Source organism: Podarcis filfolensis, assembly GCF_964270895.1.
Source record: "Podarcis filfolensis genome assembly, chromosome: 9".
Taxonomy (NCBI): domain Eukaryota; kingdom Metazoa; phylum Chordata; class Lepidosauria; order Squamata; family Lacertidae; genus Podarcis; species Podarcis filfolensis.
In genome coordinates this window covers 17,682,241-17,700,631 of record NC_139610.1, presented here as the reverse complement: position 1 = coordinate 17,700,631, position 18,391 = coordinate 17,682,241, and the positions used below count along the sequence as shown (strand labels likewise).

At 42.0% G+C, this 18,391-nt stretch overlaps 1 protein-coding gene across 2 annotated transcripts in view; it reads right to left on the bottom strand.

The window, feature by feature from the left end:
- The window catches only part of KLF3 (KLF transcription factor 3), a 43,869-nt gene that overhangs the window by 10,078 nt on the left and 15,400 nt on the right, over window positions 1–18,391 (bottom strand). The window contains exons 2-4 of one of the 2 annotated variants that reach the window (XM_083630739.1): window positions 12,430–12,524; window positions 937–1,405; window positions 39–189 (exon numbers count right to left, since the gene is read on the bottom strand). In XM_083630739.1, coding sequence (XP_083486865.1) covers window positions 39–189; window positions 937–1,405; window positions 12,430–12,486 — 677 coding nt within the window. In that variant the 5' untranslated portion in view covers window positions 12,487–12,524. Of the gene's footprint in view, window positions 1–38; window positions 190–936; window positions 1,496–12,429; window positions 12,525–18,391 lie in introns of those variants that run through there. The other variant, XM_083630738.1, reaches the window with a different exon arrangement.

The following is an 18,391-nucleotide window of genomic DNA, read 5'->3' as shown; positions in this document are numbered from 1 at the left end:
AATTATTATGCTCAAATGAGGTAGAGTTAGCTACTTACTCTTGAAGCATTGCTTGAGGAGGCGACAATGAGGTCATCAGCGGAGGGGACATTTGTTCAGGATAGTAGTCATTCCTAGGAGATTCCATGCCTGGTTCCACCTTAATAGATTTCCTTAGGGCTTGCTTCTCATAAGATTCTATAACAGACACTACAAGAAAAACAAACATAGCAAATAAACACATTTTCCCATCTTCTACATGCCGTGTGTAACTAACATAAGATATTCCTGGGAAGATAGTCAACTGCTGAATATATTTTGTAGGCTGGTAAGTTCAGCATTCGAAACACTGTTACTTATTGCATTTTTTACTGCCCTTGCCTCCTCCAAGGAGGTCAGGACTAGGGCTGGACGATACACGGTTTTCAACATCGTGATATATCACCAGCTAAACAGCACAATATACCGATATATCACGATGTCTGAAATAAAGATGGACCTAGGCATTGGCTGTCTTCATGGTTTTTCCCACATCATGATTTTTGCCTAGTAGACACACATACATCATGATTCGCAATATATTGCCAGATCAAAAAGTATGAAACCAGTATCACGATACGGACTTCAGTTTTGGACGATATATTGATTTATCACCCAGCCCTAATCAGGACAGCATCCCTCGTTTCTGCCTTTCCGTCCCCCTTTATTGTCACAAAAACTGTGACGCAGATTATACAGAGAGTTAAATGCCTAGTCCATGAAGTAGGAATCTACTTCGCCTGCTCTTAGTTGAAAACACTTATCTTCCGTATCCCCTTGTAAAAGGATAAACAGAAGCAGTTTTGTCATGATAGATGTGGCATGACTTTAAGCAGAAGAACACCAGGTTCCTTTTTAATTTATCTTTTAAAAAATAAGAAATGGGATGGGCAAGTCCACAAAAACCAGAACCTTTACCTGGCATGCTACTTGGGTTTTCCAACTCTTCTGAAAGGACCGTGGACACCATAATAGGATGCTGAAGGGGAGGAGCATACATAAAAGGGACAGGCTGCACTACGACGGGCTGTATAACTGGAAGCATCCCAGGGCTTCGAAGTCCATGGCGAGAAAGAGCTGCCATTACCGGAGGAATTGTTAATGGCATCGTGAAAGGCTGCAGTTTCTTCATTGGTGGGCTGGGTGAGGGCAGATTTAATCCAGGCGAGCCCCTCCTGGGCTGGAATTTCAGGGGCGAAGGAGAAGGAGAACTTCCTGACGAAGGAGGCGAGCTCCGCTTGACTGTGAGGTCGACAGGCTCAACTTGCACTCCGTTGCAAAACCCTTCCGAAATCTGGTAGATTTTACTGGGCACCATGTTTGGCGTCGAATAAATGACACTGTACTTGTTGTGGTTCATTTGGTCCATGTAACTGGAGCTGAACGACTGTGCAAAAGAGGGAAGGAAATAGGTGAAATGGAATCCAGGAGACAAAATACGCTTTGTTAAATAAGGGATCATCTCTGTGATGCTTTAACCTGAATTCCACTGGACTCAAATATGAATTGAAATCCCCCACAGATATTCTTTGAAGTGAGAAGCTCAGACACACATAATTCTGCTTATGCAGAACCATACAGCCCCACGAAGCAGATGGCTTACAGGTTAGCCATCCTTGGTGCCTCACATTAACTACTTCTGCCACATTACAGAATATATTTTAATTATGTATCAGAATCTTCTGAATTGAAAGTTGATCTGGTAGGATTAATTCTGTACCTTTTGGTGAATATGTCAAGTCAGGCCTGGCTACAAGGTTGTGGACTCAGCCAGCTCAGATTCCAATTCTAATGTGAAGACATCAACCACAAGACAAGGACAGTCCTGGGAAAGGCTTGCCATGTTTTCCTGGAACCACTGGGCCCATCAACAATTTGTTGTAGAGCAATAGAGGAAGGCTACTGTGCTTGGGAGGAAAGCCAATTGGACATGACCCCTATGCTGCTTATTTTTGTTCTATTCTACTGTTTGCGGTAACAGAATTTCTTCAACATAAATGTATTCCATTGCATAACTACATGTAAATATGTTACATGAAACCACAACATCCCTGTGGAAGTAACTTTTAATTGAGACCTTTCAACATCTGCAGAGGACCACAACTCCCATCACCTATGACCACTGGCCATGCTGGCTGGGGCTGATGGGAGTTGGAGTTCAACAACATCTGGAGAGCAGTGTTGGAAACTCATGTATATATTCTAGGTGTCAAATGGGTCCTTAAACCAAGGCTGCAGTGTCACCAAAATGGACTGTTTAGTTGCCATTTGGGGGCAAGACAACTCTAAAGTCTTATTTAGAGGAGCCAGTGTGGTGTAGTGGTTAAGAGCGGTAGACTCGTAATCTGGTGAACCGGGTTCGCTTCCCCGCTCCTCCACATGCAGCTGCTGGGTGACCTTGGGCCAGTCACACTTCTCTGAAGTTTCTCAGCCCCACTCACCTCACAGAGTGTTTGTTGTGGGGGAGGAAGGGAAAGGACTACCTTTGGCTAGTGATAAAGCAGGATATCAAATCCAAACTCCTCTTCTTCTTTTTCTTATTTTTCAAATGATGGGTTATTGCTTTTGGTTTTATTTTTGTGAACTGCCCTGAGACCTCTGGGTATAGGGTGGTGTATAAGTTGAATTAATAATAATAATAATAATAATAATAATAATAATAATAGTGATTGATTCTCAGTTAAACATCTAGCTAGTTCAGATGATAAAGAAGAAAAGTCACTTTTCCCAGGGATAGTCCACATATATTTTGGCCTATTCAGACCTCTTTTTCTTAACGGTGACTGTTCCTGCTCAGGCTGCACAGAAAAAGCAATTTGGTTCCAGAAATCCATTCCGATTGTGCAGATAAAAATATAACTGATGGAATTCTACAGGATGGGGGTATTACTGTATGTAAACACTCCAAATCCAATGATCCCCAGATAGTGAAGATGTCAGGTGCCATCCTGGTGCCCAGGCACCTTCGCTTGGTTGCAAGTAGTCAAAAGCCAGGCGCAAAAAGTACCTGGCTAATTTCAAACACTGCCGAGAGCCACTTGTACTATTTGCTCAATAATCTTTCCAGACTCAACACTTCAGTGACTCTGCCCCATCAAGCCTATTTCATTTGCAATCTTATGCCTGTCACAACCAAAAGAACACTGAAGCAAGGGAATTATGATAATTATTCAAGGATACTGACTAGGGAGACACTAATAATTAAAACAGCACCAAGCATCTAGCTCCCAGGGTTGGCCCAAGCAAAGCAATCCAAGAGGTCCACCCCAGCACTCCCTTCAATATTGCAAGGGATCCTGGGGCACACCTCTTGGATTGCACACCAGTCCTGTGCTGCTCCAAACCACTGCTTGGGTTGCTTGTGCAGTCGGGCTTGCACAAGATTAAATTGCCACAATAAGGCCAAATTAAACTCTTGGATTACCATTAGCAGAACAAAAACTGCAATGCTGTGGTGGTAACAGGTAGGCAAATGCATTGAGGTGGGTCTAATCATGCAACCAAGTGCAGTTCAAGATACCTGGAATGCTTTTCACTCACATGAAACAGACATATTCCTGCTTGCCCTGTTTGATGGCTGAAATATACTGTTCCCGACAAACTTTAAATTAGCAACTGTGAGGGTATCTGAGTGTTCTGAAATGATTTCAGAATATTTAAATTGTTGTTGTTATTTTAAAAAAATGTTTGCTACTTAAGACTTCTTTGGAAGCAAGGGTGGCACATAAATTTAATAATAATATTAATATTTCTGAAAAACAGCGTCTTGTGACCTGGTGCTATAAAAAGGTAAAGGGTAAAGGGACCCCTGACCATTAGGTCCAGTCATGGCCGACTCTGGGGTTGCGGCACTCATCTTGCTCTATAGGCCGAGGGAGCCGGCGTTTGTCCGCAGACAGCTTCCGGGTCATGCAGCCAGCATGACTAAGCCGCTTCTGGTGAACCAGAGCAGCGCACGGAAATGCCGTTTACCTTCCCACTGGAGCAGTACCTATTTATCTACTTGCACTTTGACATGCTTTTGTACTGCTAGGTTGGCAGGAGCAGGGACCGAGCAACAGGAGCTCACCCCGTCACAGGGATTTGAACCGCCGACCTTCCGATCGGCAAGTCCTAGGCTCTGTGGTTTAACCCACAGCACCACCCGCGTCCCACCTGGTACTATAAGCTACTGCGAAAGCAAACATTTGCAGTGCTATGACAAGTGTGGCAAATTAATCAAGCACAGTCGAATGCCATTATTAGCAGAAACAAAAACGAAAAAAATCACCATACATGATCGTAAGTTGTTATGAAGCTGAGAACTGAAAAGAGGCAGGGTGTGGCATCTGGGACAGAAACAGAGACAAGCGCAGCATCCAAAAGGGATTTCAAACACCACAGGAGCCAGCTGTGTAACTGCAACCCTATGTGCTTAAAATTGGGTTGCACATATTGGGAGCACACCTTGGCAGGCAACATGGCAAGATGAACTTGCCCCACCAGTGAGAAGACACACCTTTAGTTACATCAATGCAAGACACTCAGTGCACTGTTTCATGGCTATAGGATTGGAACATCAGGTAATGGATTTCAAATGTGAGTGCAACTGGAATGTAAGTTTTAAAAAAAACACAGGATGGGAGACAATGTTGTTGCTCCATTCACTGATGGAGCTTTCATCCAGGCAAGCACAGCTGCATTCACAGAAGCTGTCCTTCTGTGTGTGCAACTCTCCTCCCATTAATAGAGTGGCTCTGTTGGACCTCACCCGTAATAATTTATTTCACCAATTTTGAAGTTCAAAACCGTTCATGTCAAGGAATGCCTTTTGGAAAGATGGTAAGAGATCACGTTTTATCTCTCAAATTAAAATAGCCTTCCGTCCATTTTGATTGAGTTTGTTGATCCTAAGCGGACTTCCTTGAAATCAGTGCAACTTACTTCCTAGCATGTTTCCGAGCACAATTCAAAGTGTTGGTGCTGACCTTTAAAGACCTAAACAGCCTTGGACAAGTATACCTGAAGGAGCATCTCCACCCCCATCGTTCCGCCCGGACACTGAGCTTCAGTTCTGAGGGCCTTCTGGTGGTTTCCTCACTGCGAGAAGTGAGGTTACAGGGAACCAGAAAGAGGGCCTTCTCAGTAGTGGTGCCTGCCCTGTGGAATGCCCTCCCATCAGATGTCAAGGAAATAAACAACCACCTGACTTTTAGAAGACATCTGAAGGCAGCCCTATTCAGGGAAGTTTTTAATGTTTAATCTTTTATTGTGCTTTTAATATTCTGTTGGGAGCCGCTCAGAGTGGCTGGGGAAACCCATTATTCCCATTAAACGTGACTGCAAAAATCTGCACAACTGCACAGAGTCATGTGTGCTTAGCCCCCACTGAAAAGCATGTGGCTTACAGGACAGAAACCCATTCATTTCGGTAATGTAGGCAGGCGTTTTTAGGATTGTCTGGGATGTACAAACCAAAGCACAGGACTATAGTTGAGCTATAATGTAGCACGTTTTCCCCCCTCTAAAGGTTGCAGGTCATGTGTAACTTGCAAGCTAAATTTTAAAAGTCCCGTTTGCTTCAGATGTTAAGGCAACCATGGAATGCTTAAACAAACAAACTCCAGTGGGAAATACCTAACTGCTGAGGGAGAAAAAACACAAAATTATTAAATTATGCTAGGGATTCAACTTGCTCTCTGTTTCTCAGCTTGACAGAAAGAATTTTCATTGTGTTTAGCTACGCTAGCACAGAATTCACCCAAGTCAGCTGTTTTTGTGCCAGTCTGAAGAAGCCGATTTATTTTGACAGGGTTTCTTTTCCACATTTCTACTGAGCTGCACATTTCCACCAGAAGATCATGAACATCATAGCAAACAAGGAAAGCTAGAGTGCAAAAACAGGAGAAGTGCTATAGGACACATCTGGTTAGTTATTACCTAAAACAAGAAAACCCCCACACAAATAATTTGTAACCCTTTAATGGGCATTAGGCAATAACCAAACAAAACCATGTCACTATGGACAAACTTAAGTTAACAAGTGGCATCTGTCTAACAGAACATAATATTCACACACGATCTGAAAGCTACTCTCAACAGCATCACTTTGTGACCATTTGAAGTCTAACATATTCATTGCAGCATAAACTCCTGCCAAGCATTTAGCAGGCAAAACAGAGTACAAAGGGAATATATATATATATATATATATATATATTTAAACATAGTGGGGCCAAAAAGTCATGAAATGGGTAATGGTGCCTCTGTAAACTTTCTGTACATAGTTGAAGGTGTTTTTCCAATTTACCTTTACTAGTAGAGACATGAGTTTATAGGACAAGTGTGTGTGTGTGTGCGCGCGCGATTGCACGTTCATGTCTGTATGTCGGGATGTTAATGATGCTTTGCCTATGGTATATTTACACACACACACACACATTCAGTCCAGAGTTGTACCTAATATTTTCATGTTGTCTGAATGGCTGCATAGAAGATTCTAAAGTTGTTTGCGTTGTGACAGGAAAACAGTGAAGCTAAATTGGCTGATTGCATGTTTTCATATTAGAAGAAATGGTGGGGGTGTTCTAATAATTTATTAGCAATAAACTGAGTTTATTCTGCAACTTTATATTTATGAAATAAATAAAAGCAAGTGAGCCAAAAAAAAAAAGTATGACCCAGTCACAACAATAGTCACTGCATGAAGACTATCTTTCTGGCTGTGCTATATTACTTGAAAGTTTTACATTTAGTACAGCGTAGTTAGAAACAGCATGATCACAGCGATTACATGGCATACTGGGTCTTAAGCCTGCCAGGCAGAGTCCCGAGTTATCCTAATAGTATGTGGAAACAATGGCTGTATTCAGTTAATTAACTTCTGGCTTAATTAGCCAAGCTATGTATAACCTCCACAAACTGATCCACATGCAGCTCTCCTTAGCTCCCTTCATGTGAGCAGGAAAATATGTCAGGAAGCTACTATCAAACCAGGTGTCCTGCTGCATGAATCTTAACCAGAAACTATGGTTAACAGTTTGGCTGATTTGGAAACCATTAACCATGTTTTCAGTTTGCTGTGGTTTACCATGGCTTGCCTCCCTACCGACACGGAGAGCCTGCGTTGCAGCTACACAGAACTGCACAGTTGGTTAAGTCTGGATTTGATCATTCAAACCGGAACAGCAGCAAAATAAATAAATAAACTGGTTTAATAAATATTCAAAAACAACCTACAGGTATGAAGTAGTTAACAAACTACTGCTGAACACAAAAGCTATTTTTATCACAGATAAGATGCTTGTTTAGACCAGCTGCTGTGGCCTAGTATACTGTTTCCAATAAATGCCAGCTCCTGGATTTTGCTAAGCAAAAAAAACCATATGGATGTGATGAACTTCAGAATCGGGTGCTCTGTTTTTCAGCTAGATCACAAAGTGAGACAGAATATATGCTCAGTTTAGGCATGCAAGCCATTGAGTGATGAAATAAGTGTAGTACTGCTTAAGTTATACGGCCACATACACATTGCAAGGCAGCACCATTAGATGTTGAGTAGCAATTCTTTAATTCGGAGACCCTGGGCTATAAGGAGCACGAAGTGCTCAGTTTGTAGCCATCTGCAACTTTTCGAGTAGCTTTTCTATAATAAGAGAAGAAGGGTATCTGGCTAAAAGGAGCAGCACTTCAAGGGAAAGAATATTCAAATATGTCACTTAATGTTCTATGGCATAGCAAACAATTATTCAGGGTGCTTTCTCTCTCTCTCTCTCTCTCTCTCTCTCTCTCTCTCTCTCTCTCTCTCTCTCTCTCTGAATCCTACTTCTATATGCAAGCTCTGTGAGGATACAGAAATACTGGCAAGCAAGTTCTTGATGAAGGCTGCCTAATATGTGTCATCCAATTTTTAGACATCAGTCACGTGCTGGGGATTTTTCCAGGTCTATCCTGACCAAGATTGCTTTTCAAATATGTGTAAGTTGGAAAGCAATGTAATCCAAATAACCGGGGAGTTGACGTATTTCTTCTCCACTTGTCCACACCTAGGACAAAGTCCAGCTAAACAGGTCACATTTTGTGATCTCCGCCCAGATATGAAAGCTCTCGTAAAGAGGCAACTCTGCTATTAACTGACAAAACTTGCTACATAGCATACAGTGGGTGATGATTAATAATCATCATCACTAAGAACTCACATCAAATCTCCTCTCAAAAGGAAGATTTATGCAGGTCTTCTACAACGGACAGTAAGTCCTGTTCTTCTGTGGGAGATTTGTGTATTCATCTTACTTAAAAGGCAGGTGTACCCTATTTGCCTTCCCACCAAATGTAGGCCTCAAAAGTGGACACTCCAATAGCAAAAGCATCTGCTGCTAATTTGTGCTTTTCTGGAAACTTCCGTGGCACTGTTTATTCCAAGGTAACAAGTACCACATTAACTATTTCACATCACATGTACTCAACAGGGTGGAGCTCAGGCGACTCTGTAATTACATCTACTATATAGTTATCACTCATGTGTGTAGTAACACCATCCCCAAACTGCACAGTCCACCAGAGAGATGACAAAATGCTGTGGGTGTGTCCTGCCATTATGCGATTGTGGTAAACCTTTTAAAACCGCACCCTTACAGTGTTGCTAAAACTCAACTTCGTTTCTTTTTCCTGGTGCTAAAAACTGTGTTATACAGTGGTACCTCAGGTTAAGTACTTAATTCGTTCCGGAGGTCCGTACTTAACCTGAAACTGTTCTTAACCTGAAGCACCACTTTAGCTAATGGGGCCTCCTGCTGCCTCCGTGCCGCCGGAGCACGATTTCTGTTCTCATCCTGAAGCAAAGTTCTTAACCTGAAGCACTATTTCTGGGTTAGCGAAGTCTGTAACCTGAAGCGTATGTAACCCGAGGTACCACTGTACACACTGATGGCACTCCACTCTCACCAGCATCTGATTGTGCAAAAACGTCAAGTTTTAAGCGGGAGAAAATGTTGGGCCGCGTGACAATTTTGCCAAATACTGCAGCAAACACAATGCTCTCAATTAGAATCGTAAGATTTGCAAGAGGAAATGAGGATAGTTTTACTCCACCTTCCCAAGGCAGAATATTGAACTTCTTTCCACACACCACATGCTTTGCCGCCTTAAATTCTCTTCTTCCCCCACTGCTTCCAAAGCTTAAGGGGACTGCAGGAGCTACACGGGTCTGGTTTCTCCCAACACACCAAGTCAAACTTCACTGGCATGAGTGCACAGGCTTCTGGTTTTACACCCACTCTGTTCCTTCCTGATCCCTTCTGCTGCCGTGCCACACTAAGCCAAGGTTTGGTTTAAGAAGCCATCCAAAAAATGAAATAAATGAATTTGTCACTCATAAAACCATAGATCACAGGAGCATAGAATTGTGGAGCTGGAAGGGTCCATGAGGGTCCAAACCGCATGCAATGCAGGAATCTTTAGCCCAATGTAGGGCTCAAACCCTCAACCCTGAGATTCAGAGTCGCACGCTCTACTGACTGAGCTATCCCAGCAGTATGAATGCATTTACAGTGGTACCTCGGGTTAAGTACTTAATTCATTCCGGAGGTCCGTACTTAACCTGAAACTGTTCTTAACCTGAAGAACCACTTTAGCTAATGGGGCTTCCTGCTGCTGCCATGCCGCCGGAGCCTGATTTCTGTTCTCATCCTGAAGCAAAGTTCTTAACCTGAAGCGTATGCAACCCGAGGTACCATTGTATACCATTCCGACCATGCACACCCACCCACCCCTCCTCTCCTGTTTATATCTGAAGTCTCTCCCCACAAAGTCATCACCTCTTCTTCCTTCCTCTTCTCACTCGAAACACATTCTCTCTCCACCACACACATAATAATAATAATAATAATAATAATAATAATAATAATAATAATAAACAAACACACGCCAAATCTTCACTGCTGCAATCCGCTTAACATCCAAGACCAATTTAGAGGTACACCCTGGTACTGGTGCTATCAGCTACAGATGGGAGTGTTACAAAGAAGTCTTTGAAGAAGCCCAACTTTTCCTGTTAATACCACTGCTCTCTTTGGTCTTCATCCATCATTATTTACAAATCACTACACTAGTGATGCAAAGCAAGCTTATCCCTCTTTTTTGGTCAGAAGTCACAAAGTGCAGTCAACATCACATGGACTCTGAGCTGCTCTAAACATCACCGAAATTTCAAACTCTGTACCAATTTGGCTGCAAATCCCTTAAAAAAAAAAAGGAAACTTAATTTAAGGATGCTACAAATGGGCTGACAAGACAAGGATGCACTTGCTAAAATGCAATGTAATGCACACATTATTACATTGTTGTAGCATTAAACCTCGTGTACGTGTTATGCCAGAGGTAGCCTTTAATTATCTGCTGATGGATTCCCACTTATTTCTAGCAAATTACTTCCAGCCTCTCTGCAGAAATAAGCCTACAGCTACTTTGAGGAAAACATAGCAGTTATCTTTTGGAACAGCAACCAATAAGTACTTTGGTCTATAATCAACCACACTAATTACTTAGGAGGGCAATTGCATCCATTTCCCAAAGGGCAGTTCTTAGTTTTCTTGACCAAAACAGTGTGAACTAAAGCAGAAGTTTTAAAACTTCCTTTATGAAAGCATTTATTAAAATATATCCAGGTAAAGAAGCATTTATTGGAGATGTCCCCCACAAAGAGTGTTTTTTAAAATTAAAATTAAACCAGAAGCTGAACACTGTTATTGGATACTTTCTAACAAACATTACAAATATCCATGACAACTTTATTTCAAAGTGACCCTTACATCTTGTATAACCGCTGGCAGGAATATCAGCAGCCAAACACACAAAGATGATCTAATTGTATAAGCTTCTCATTACCAGCAAGCCTTCACATACAATCCTCTATTCAAATTTTCCCCTTTGCGACTATTTTCCAAGTACACAGAGGCAAACAAAGCAAACAGGCTTATGGCACCAGACTCACCCTAGAACATCCTAGACCGTAAGCTCATTTCCTTGAACATTGCCAAGGTGCTCCCTTCTCCCCTACCACCTCTGTGTGGCTCAGGCAGAAAACCTCAAACATCGACAGTAAGAGAAAACATGGGAAATGCAAGTAAGGCTAACAGGACCAAATGCAGAAAGAGAAAGACTTAAAAAGACTCAGGTCTTGTTAAATGTCGAGTCACCACTTTTCACTTGCAGAGACCCCCCCCGTGCCCTTAACAGCTGATGCTCAGCATCACTGCATCACCAGGCAGGAAAACTGAACCTGCTGAATTCCTGCCTGTTAAATACACAGAACCTTGGTCAGGGAAAAGGAGGCTATCCTAACTAGTCAGTGGCTCTCATGGGTGGGGTGCAGTGATTTATTTTTGCGCTTAAGGTAAAGGTAAAGGGACCCCTGACCAGTAGGTCCAGTCGTGGCCGACTCTGGGGTTGCGGTGCTCATCTCGCTTTATTGGCCAAGGCAGCTGGCGTACAGCATGTGGCCAGCATGACTAAGTCGCTTCTGGCGAACCAGAACAGCGCACGGAAACGCCGTTTACCTTCCCGCCGCAGTGGTACCTATTTATCTACTTGCACTTTGATGTGCTTTCAAACTGCTAGGTTGGCAGGAGCAGGGAGCGAGCAACGGGAGCTCACCCCGTCGCGGGGATTCGAACCGCCGACCTTCTGATCAGCAAGTCCTAGGCTCTGTGGTTTAACCCACAGCGCCTACTTTACTTCAAAAGCAGCTCAGGGGGGTTTGTGGGAGTGTTGTTTCTTCTCCTGTGCAAATGATCCCTCTGGAGATTTTGCACTCTGAAACTTTTCTGGATGCCTGCATTTCCAAAAAGCTTCTCCATAGCCTCAGGTGTGCTTTCCTGTAAGCAGTGGGAAGCAGCCTACTATGCACCTGACACCTGTTCATGTGTGTGTGTGTGTGTGTGTGTGTGTGTGTGTGTGTGTGGTCTTTTTCACTTTGAAAGAATCTGGTGCAGAAAGATTCTGTCAAGGCAAAAGAAGGTCCTTCTTCCTTAAACAGAAAATCAGAAAGCACATGGATCACAGGCCCTCACAGCCTAACTCTGCGATTCAATTAAAGTTCAGGGGAGCATGCTGTGAGGTAACGACTGCCGCAGGAAGTGCCGACAGCCAGGAAGGCTGCAGAGCACTAGAGAGATGTTTAAAGGAAATAAACGCACATACAACTCCTGCCCATCTTGTGTTGATTAAAGCTGAACTCTACGCCCACCAAAATTCTGAAGAAATTCAAAAGGCCCCTGGTTATGAAGGAGTAAAAAAACCAAAACAAAACAGGAGCCTTGTTTGCAAGGAAAGAAACGATTTGTGAAATTGGGGGCAGGGGGCAGGTTTCAGCACAGCACGACTAGAATATAACCCATGACAACAGAAACTTTAAAAAAATGTTTAAATACTAACCACTGGAACGGGTTCCATTGCTTCTTGTTTGATGGGGACAGGGTCAAACATTAGCATCTTCTTAGTCAGCTTTACTTATATTGTTGTGCAGGACTCTAGAAACACGAGGGGGGAAAGCAAGAGAGGGTTTTAAGAAAAAAACAAAGCATGAGAAAGCTGTAGAATACTCAGCTCTTAAGTGAACATATTTCACATTACTGCGCATAGGAGTTAATTGCATGTACGGCATGCAAACGACTGGGCGCAGCTTATTGCTATTGGAGAAAACAACCCAACATTGGGAGCAGGGGTAGAAACATGAGTCCCCTCTCAACTGTGCTTGGGCAAGGCCTTACATGCAAGTAATGCATGCAAAAAACCTTATTAGCTCCATACTCCTTAGAACAGCTCTATACCAGGCATAGGCAACCTTCGGCCCTCCATATGTTTTGGACTACAATTCTCATCATCCCTGACCACCGGTCCTGTTAGCTAGGGATCATGGGAGTTGTAGGCCAAAACATCTGGAGGGCCGAAGGTTGCCTATGCCTGCTCTATACTTTTAAAATTGCATTCTCATCTCCATGTAGCCGCTGCAGGTGCCTGCAAAAAGCTAATAATGGCATGCCTAAGACCATCTATTAAGTTTGTCAGTGAAACTTCGCAGCTTATCCTCAGAAACTCTTTAGGGCAACACCACGTATGAAGTTGTGCGATACTGTCTTAAAACTTCAGGAAATTACTTTGCATTTATGCTATCACGAGCACTACTTTTTGGCTTCAAAGCAAAAACACATCTATGTAACAATAGGAAATATGTTATCAAGTACAGAAACTTGTTTTATTTTTTAAAAGCTGCTAGAAAAAAATATGAGTCCTATTATCAGGGGTCAGCAAACTTTTTCAGCAGGGGGCTGGTCCACTGTCCCTCAGAGCTTGTGGGGGATCGGACTATATTTTGAAAAAAATAAATAAAAATGAACGAATTCCTATGCCCCACAGAGATGCGTTTTAAATGTAAGGACACATTCTACTCATGTAAAAACACCAGACAGGCCCCACAAATAACCCAGAGATGCATTTTAAATATAAGGACACATTCTACTCATGTAAAAACACACTGATTCCTGGACTGATTTTCTGGACTGTCCACAGGCCAGATTTAGAAGGCGATTTGGCCGGATCCCCCAGGCCTTAGTTTGCCTACCCATGGCTTATATGAACCCCACTCCCAGATGCTGAACTACTTTGATGTTTTTATCCAGATTTAATTCAGAATAATTAGCACAAGCAGCGGCTACAAATAACCAAACACTCTTGCTTCTCTTTCCTCCACATAAGAGAATGCATTCATCACACAGATGTCCTGCTCACATGTTCGGTGTCCGCAATGAGGTCTTAAAGTAACACACCTTGTTTATGGGGGAAATCCTGTACAGTTCCTTCACATGCTGTTTTCTCAGCTGGAAAGCCTTTGCATCTGTTGACATTTATCCTAAAGTCTGGAATTGATTTCTAATACCACCTAAGAGGCAGTTTAAACCAGGGATTAGATAAGACCTCCTGCTGGAACTTTGATTCTAGGCTCTGCATGAGCTGTGAACTCACCAGGAGAGCTCTGGGCCTCAATTTCCAAAGGTAAAATGGGCACGAACAGTGCTTTGTAAGGATGACTGAAATGCACCACGGAAGCAATAACTGACATAGCTCGAAGGAGTCAAAGCTGAAATCTTTAACTGTTTGGCACGAGAGACAGGCTGTAAGATGTAAACAAGACAGTTTCACTTGATTCCTGTGGGACAATCTCAGTACTCCAGAACAGGACTGAGGAATACACACCAAATTTTACGATTAAAGGTAAATACTAGTAATCCTCCCTGCTCCCCAAAACCAATGTTAATTCTCCTTTAATTGTTAGGATGGGCCCTCAAATAACAAGTCCCAGTTGGCTCTGGGTAACAAATCTTACGAATTCTGTATCATTTCCAATTCACATTCCTGTAGCTCAGAGCAGGCAAAACAGTTGTATTCAGATAGAATACAGCGACCTTTATTTCTGGAAAGGAAGAAATTCCCTCTCATGTTACAATAGCGGGAACTAATTAGGAAAGGATCAGCAAAATGAGAGCTAAATTCAGAATTGATGGCACAATTATTTCTCAAAAGGAAAGCTTTTATTAAACAGAACTCAGTAATTGTGCTCGTAGCTACTGTAAAGAGCCTAACACTGCCCTCAACAGGGGGCAACCTGCTCTTAATATTATACGTCGCCCATCTCCAGCTAATTATAAAAATAAAATTGCTTGTATTAAACATCACCAACAGTTGCCAAACTTGCCAAGAGTCAATAGGAAAAGCATTAAAATAACAGGAGTTAAAGAAATAATGTTATGGACGAAGCAGAATTTTTTTTACGTATTGGACCAATGAAATATTTAAAGAGGGCAGGCAGTATGGCCACTTATTTCAAAGACATGAGAAGTAGCAGATTTGCTATGCATTTTTATACTCAACACGTGACTTGTTAAATCAGTGGCGGACTTTGGTCTTTAAAATTTCAGTGGTGCCCTGCGCAAGGCCCAAACTGGATGCCTCCCCACCTTTCAGTTATAGTTGCAAAGTCCTGCAATGCCCTCTAGTGTTGGCGCCCAGTGCAAACTGGCCAAAATCTGCCCCTGTGTTAAACAGATAGGGCCATTAAGACAGTTCAGTAAAGCGTGAGAGGTGGCAGCTTAACAGCGACACAACTGCCTAGAGAAGGAACTTCTTTTAAGCCTTTTCTTTGGTGATTGCTGCCCCGTTAAAAAAAAAAAAAAAAGGCAGATAGCCAGGATTTTAGTGTAGCCGCAATTGGAGAGCAGTAGATAAATAGGTACCGCTCCAGCGGGAAGGTAAACGGTGTTTCCGTGCGCTGCTCTGGTTCACCAGAAGCGGTTTGTCATGCTGGCCACATGACCCGGAAGCTGTATGCCGGCTCCCTCGGCCAGTAAAGCGAGATGAGCACCGCAACCCCAGAGTCGGTCACGACTGGACCCAATAGTCAGGGGTCCCTTTACCTTTATCTTACATCCACCAAAAATAAAATACAGCAGCAAAGATAGGGCCTGAGTTTAGATCACAAACTAATTAACTTTCTATGGTTAGTAAACCTTTTTAAAATTACCCTGCCAGTGCAAATAAGATATATCATTATTATTCCCAAATTGCAGTGGCGGAGATTGAGTTATGTCAGCCATGCATGGGATCTATAGCCCCCCGCCTTTCAGGATATTTTTTGTGCCCCATAAGCTTTTGTTAGCATCTAAATAAAGTATGCCATCTTAAATTTTTATTTTTTAGAAAAAGCACATTGCCAGACTTAAGTCTTGCAGAATTGTGTGAATAAGCACTAAGGAAGCGATTTTTTGAAATGTCAAAAGGTTATCTTTAAACTCATATGAACGTTACATATAAACCCCCATCTGCATAATGTTGCAGGTGGTTCATATTTTTTCCTGATGCCTCAGGTGCTGAAAATACACTCAATACCTTACTTACTCCTGTCCTAAATGACATGCAAGTTCTTAAGCGCGACACTGTTTGTTTGTATCCATAGGTGGCGCTAAAAATATGCAACAAAGAAAAATCCATTGTTTATTGCGGCAGATTTCACTGCAAGCATAGAATTCAACAAGTCGTTTTTTGAAATTCTCTCTGTATTTTGCCCAATGAATCAAAGGGAGCCTTTTCAAGGTAGACAGAGAGGTTCCAAAGGAAACAATATGAATGGTGAATCACATAACACCTCTGGAAACCAGAACGTAGTGAACACTGGTAAAACACTGAGTCAATCCTATAACTGCTTTGGGTTTTTTTTAAAAAAAAACCCAAACCACCACCTAAGGAAGAGAGAAGAGTTATAACATAAAATGCCGCAAGATATTTTGTGTTCTTATATTGTGATTTTATGAGACCTGTGGTTATAGGGTGGCATAACAAATTTAATAAATTAAATAAAACAAGAATAAAGAGGACAACACAAAAGCAATTAATTTAATTAATTTCGATCAGATTATTCCTAAACTCCTCTTCCAAGGACCCTTTGGCAGGAGCTGGTAGACAAAGGGAGGCAGTAAAATTTTCTGGTGTACACTGGGACAGGTTTGCCAATTGCCTTGAAAGGAAAACCTATTATCTTTCACGTTTATTTGGAATGAGAGATCACTTTGGACAGGCGTTGTACTATCCATGACCAATTTCAGGTTAGGCTGACATGAATGCAGAAATTTCATTATCACCTTTAAGTTTTGCCTGATCAAGCAGTTTAAGGTTGCAACTATGGAGCACATGACATCTTATGAAAAAAATACAGGCAAAACTGATTAAACGCAGTGCCATCTGCAGCACTGTAATTCACAATATTTTTTTTGCTGCAGCCCCAGCTTACTGAGACAACCCTGTGCTAGACAATATGCAGAGCAATGAATTCAGCCTAAGGATCAAGACACAATTATTTATAGTACTGCAGATCCTGACTCAAGATCTCAAGCAGAGGATTTCCCCAGTGCTCTAACCCCAAATGCTTTCCCCTTAAGGTACCAGATGCTAGGACCTTAAAAACATGCAACACATGTGCTGTGTCACTAATTCTCCCCTCCCTGTGTAAGAAAAAAGTCATGCTCCATCAAGTCATATCCGCTCACCCACAATGATAGTGCTTTAAATATAACCCTTGCCAATACCTTACGGTTTTGCTAGGTAGATGAAATTCTTTGATGAACAGACGTGTGAAGATTGTTTCAGCCTCTAAGAGCGGCTTGAACTTTTGCACTTCCGTCCTCTGTCGAAAAGTTTAACCACCTGAGCTATACAAGGAGGAGGACTCTGACTTTTCTTCAGTTTCAGTTTCTGCTTTTAGTAATGCAGGGCATTCTACACTGGTTGATACAAGAAAAGGGTCTTAGCAGTGATTCTTTATACCCATGGAACGCCAATTCACACATTTCTCCAAGTTTTGGTAGGAATCATGTGGAAGCCATTGGCAAAACATGAGATTCTTACACGGGTTGCATTTTTCACCAATGGTAAGCAAAAAAAAAGTTTGGTTTAAGCCAGGCCAAGTAGATTCCTTGCATACGTCAGAAATATTAAGAGCTCTAACTCATTATGGCTGACGTGGAAAAACATTCCTAAACGCTTATTTGGTGGTTTCAAGCCAGCTATGAGTGCTCATAATTGTCTTTCCAAGACAGAGGTAAGGAGTAAATCTTACAACTCTTCCCTTTCCAGTCCTATATTTACCAGAACCACCATCTGAGGTCCAGAATCTACTTCCTATTGAGGTACTAGATGGAACCTTTCATGAACTTCAAAACCAAATACAGCAGCTATTGAGACAAAAAACTGTAGGAACATGGGAGACTGAAGAATGAGAGGTGTATTGTTATTGACAATAGTACTGATAAAATGCCTCAATTCACAAAATGTATTTTTTAAAAATGAGATCTAAGTAACTGAACAAGGGTAACTATATAAATAACTAAATTGTACCAATGAGGACAAAAATGTTGAATATTTTAGGGATAGTTATCTGGTAAAACAGTGGAGTTTTACCACTGTTCCACCAAAGAAGAGGAACCAAAGAAGTCAGAAAGAAGATAAATTAAGGAACTACATTCAGGATATTCTGAGTATAGCGTCCAGTCGTAATGTGTCAATTTGCTTCTCTGTACACTGGGAATTCATATATTGCATATTTTGCAAGCCACTATAGATATATATTTTTAATTGTTGGAAGACAAAGCAGCCACAACAACCACCTTTAACTATCTGGGCCACCACTTCAGAGGAGGTGCTTAATTTCTACAAATCAGACGAGGTAATTTTGCTTTAAATATTTTATATAGGTAGAAGTATGTAGGCTACATGTAATATGAAACGAAATAACTAGCAATGATGCAGCAAGCAAACATTCGTGTGTGTGTGTGTGTGTGTGTGTGTGTGT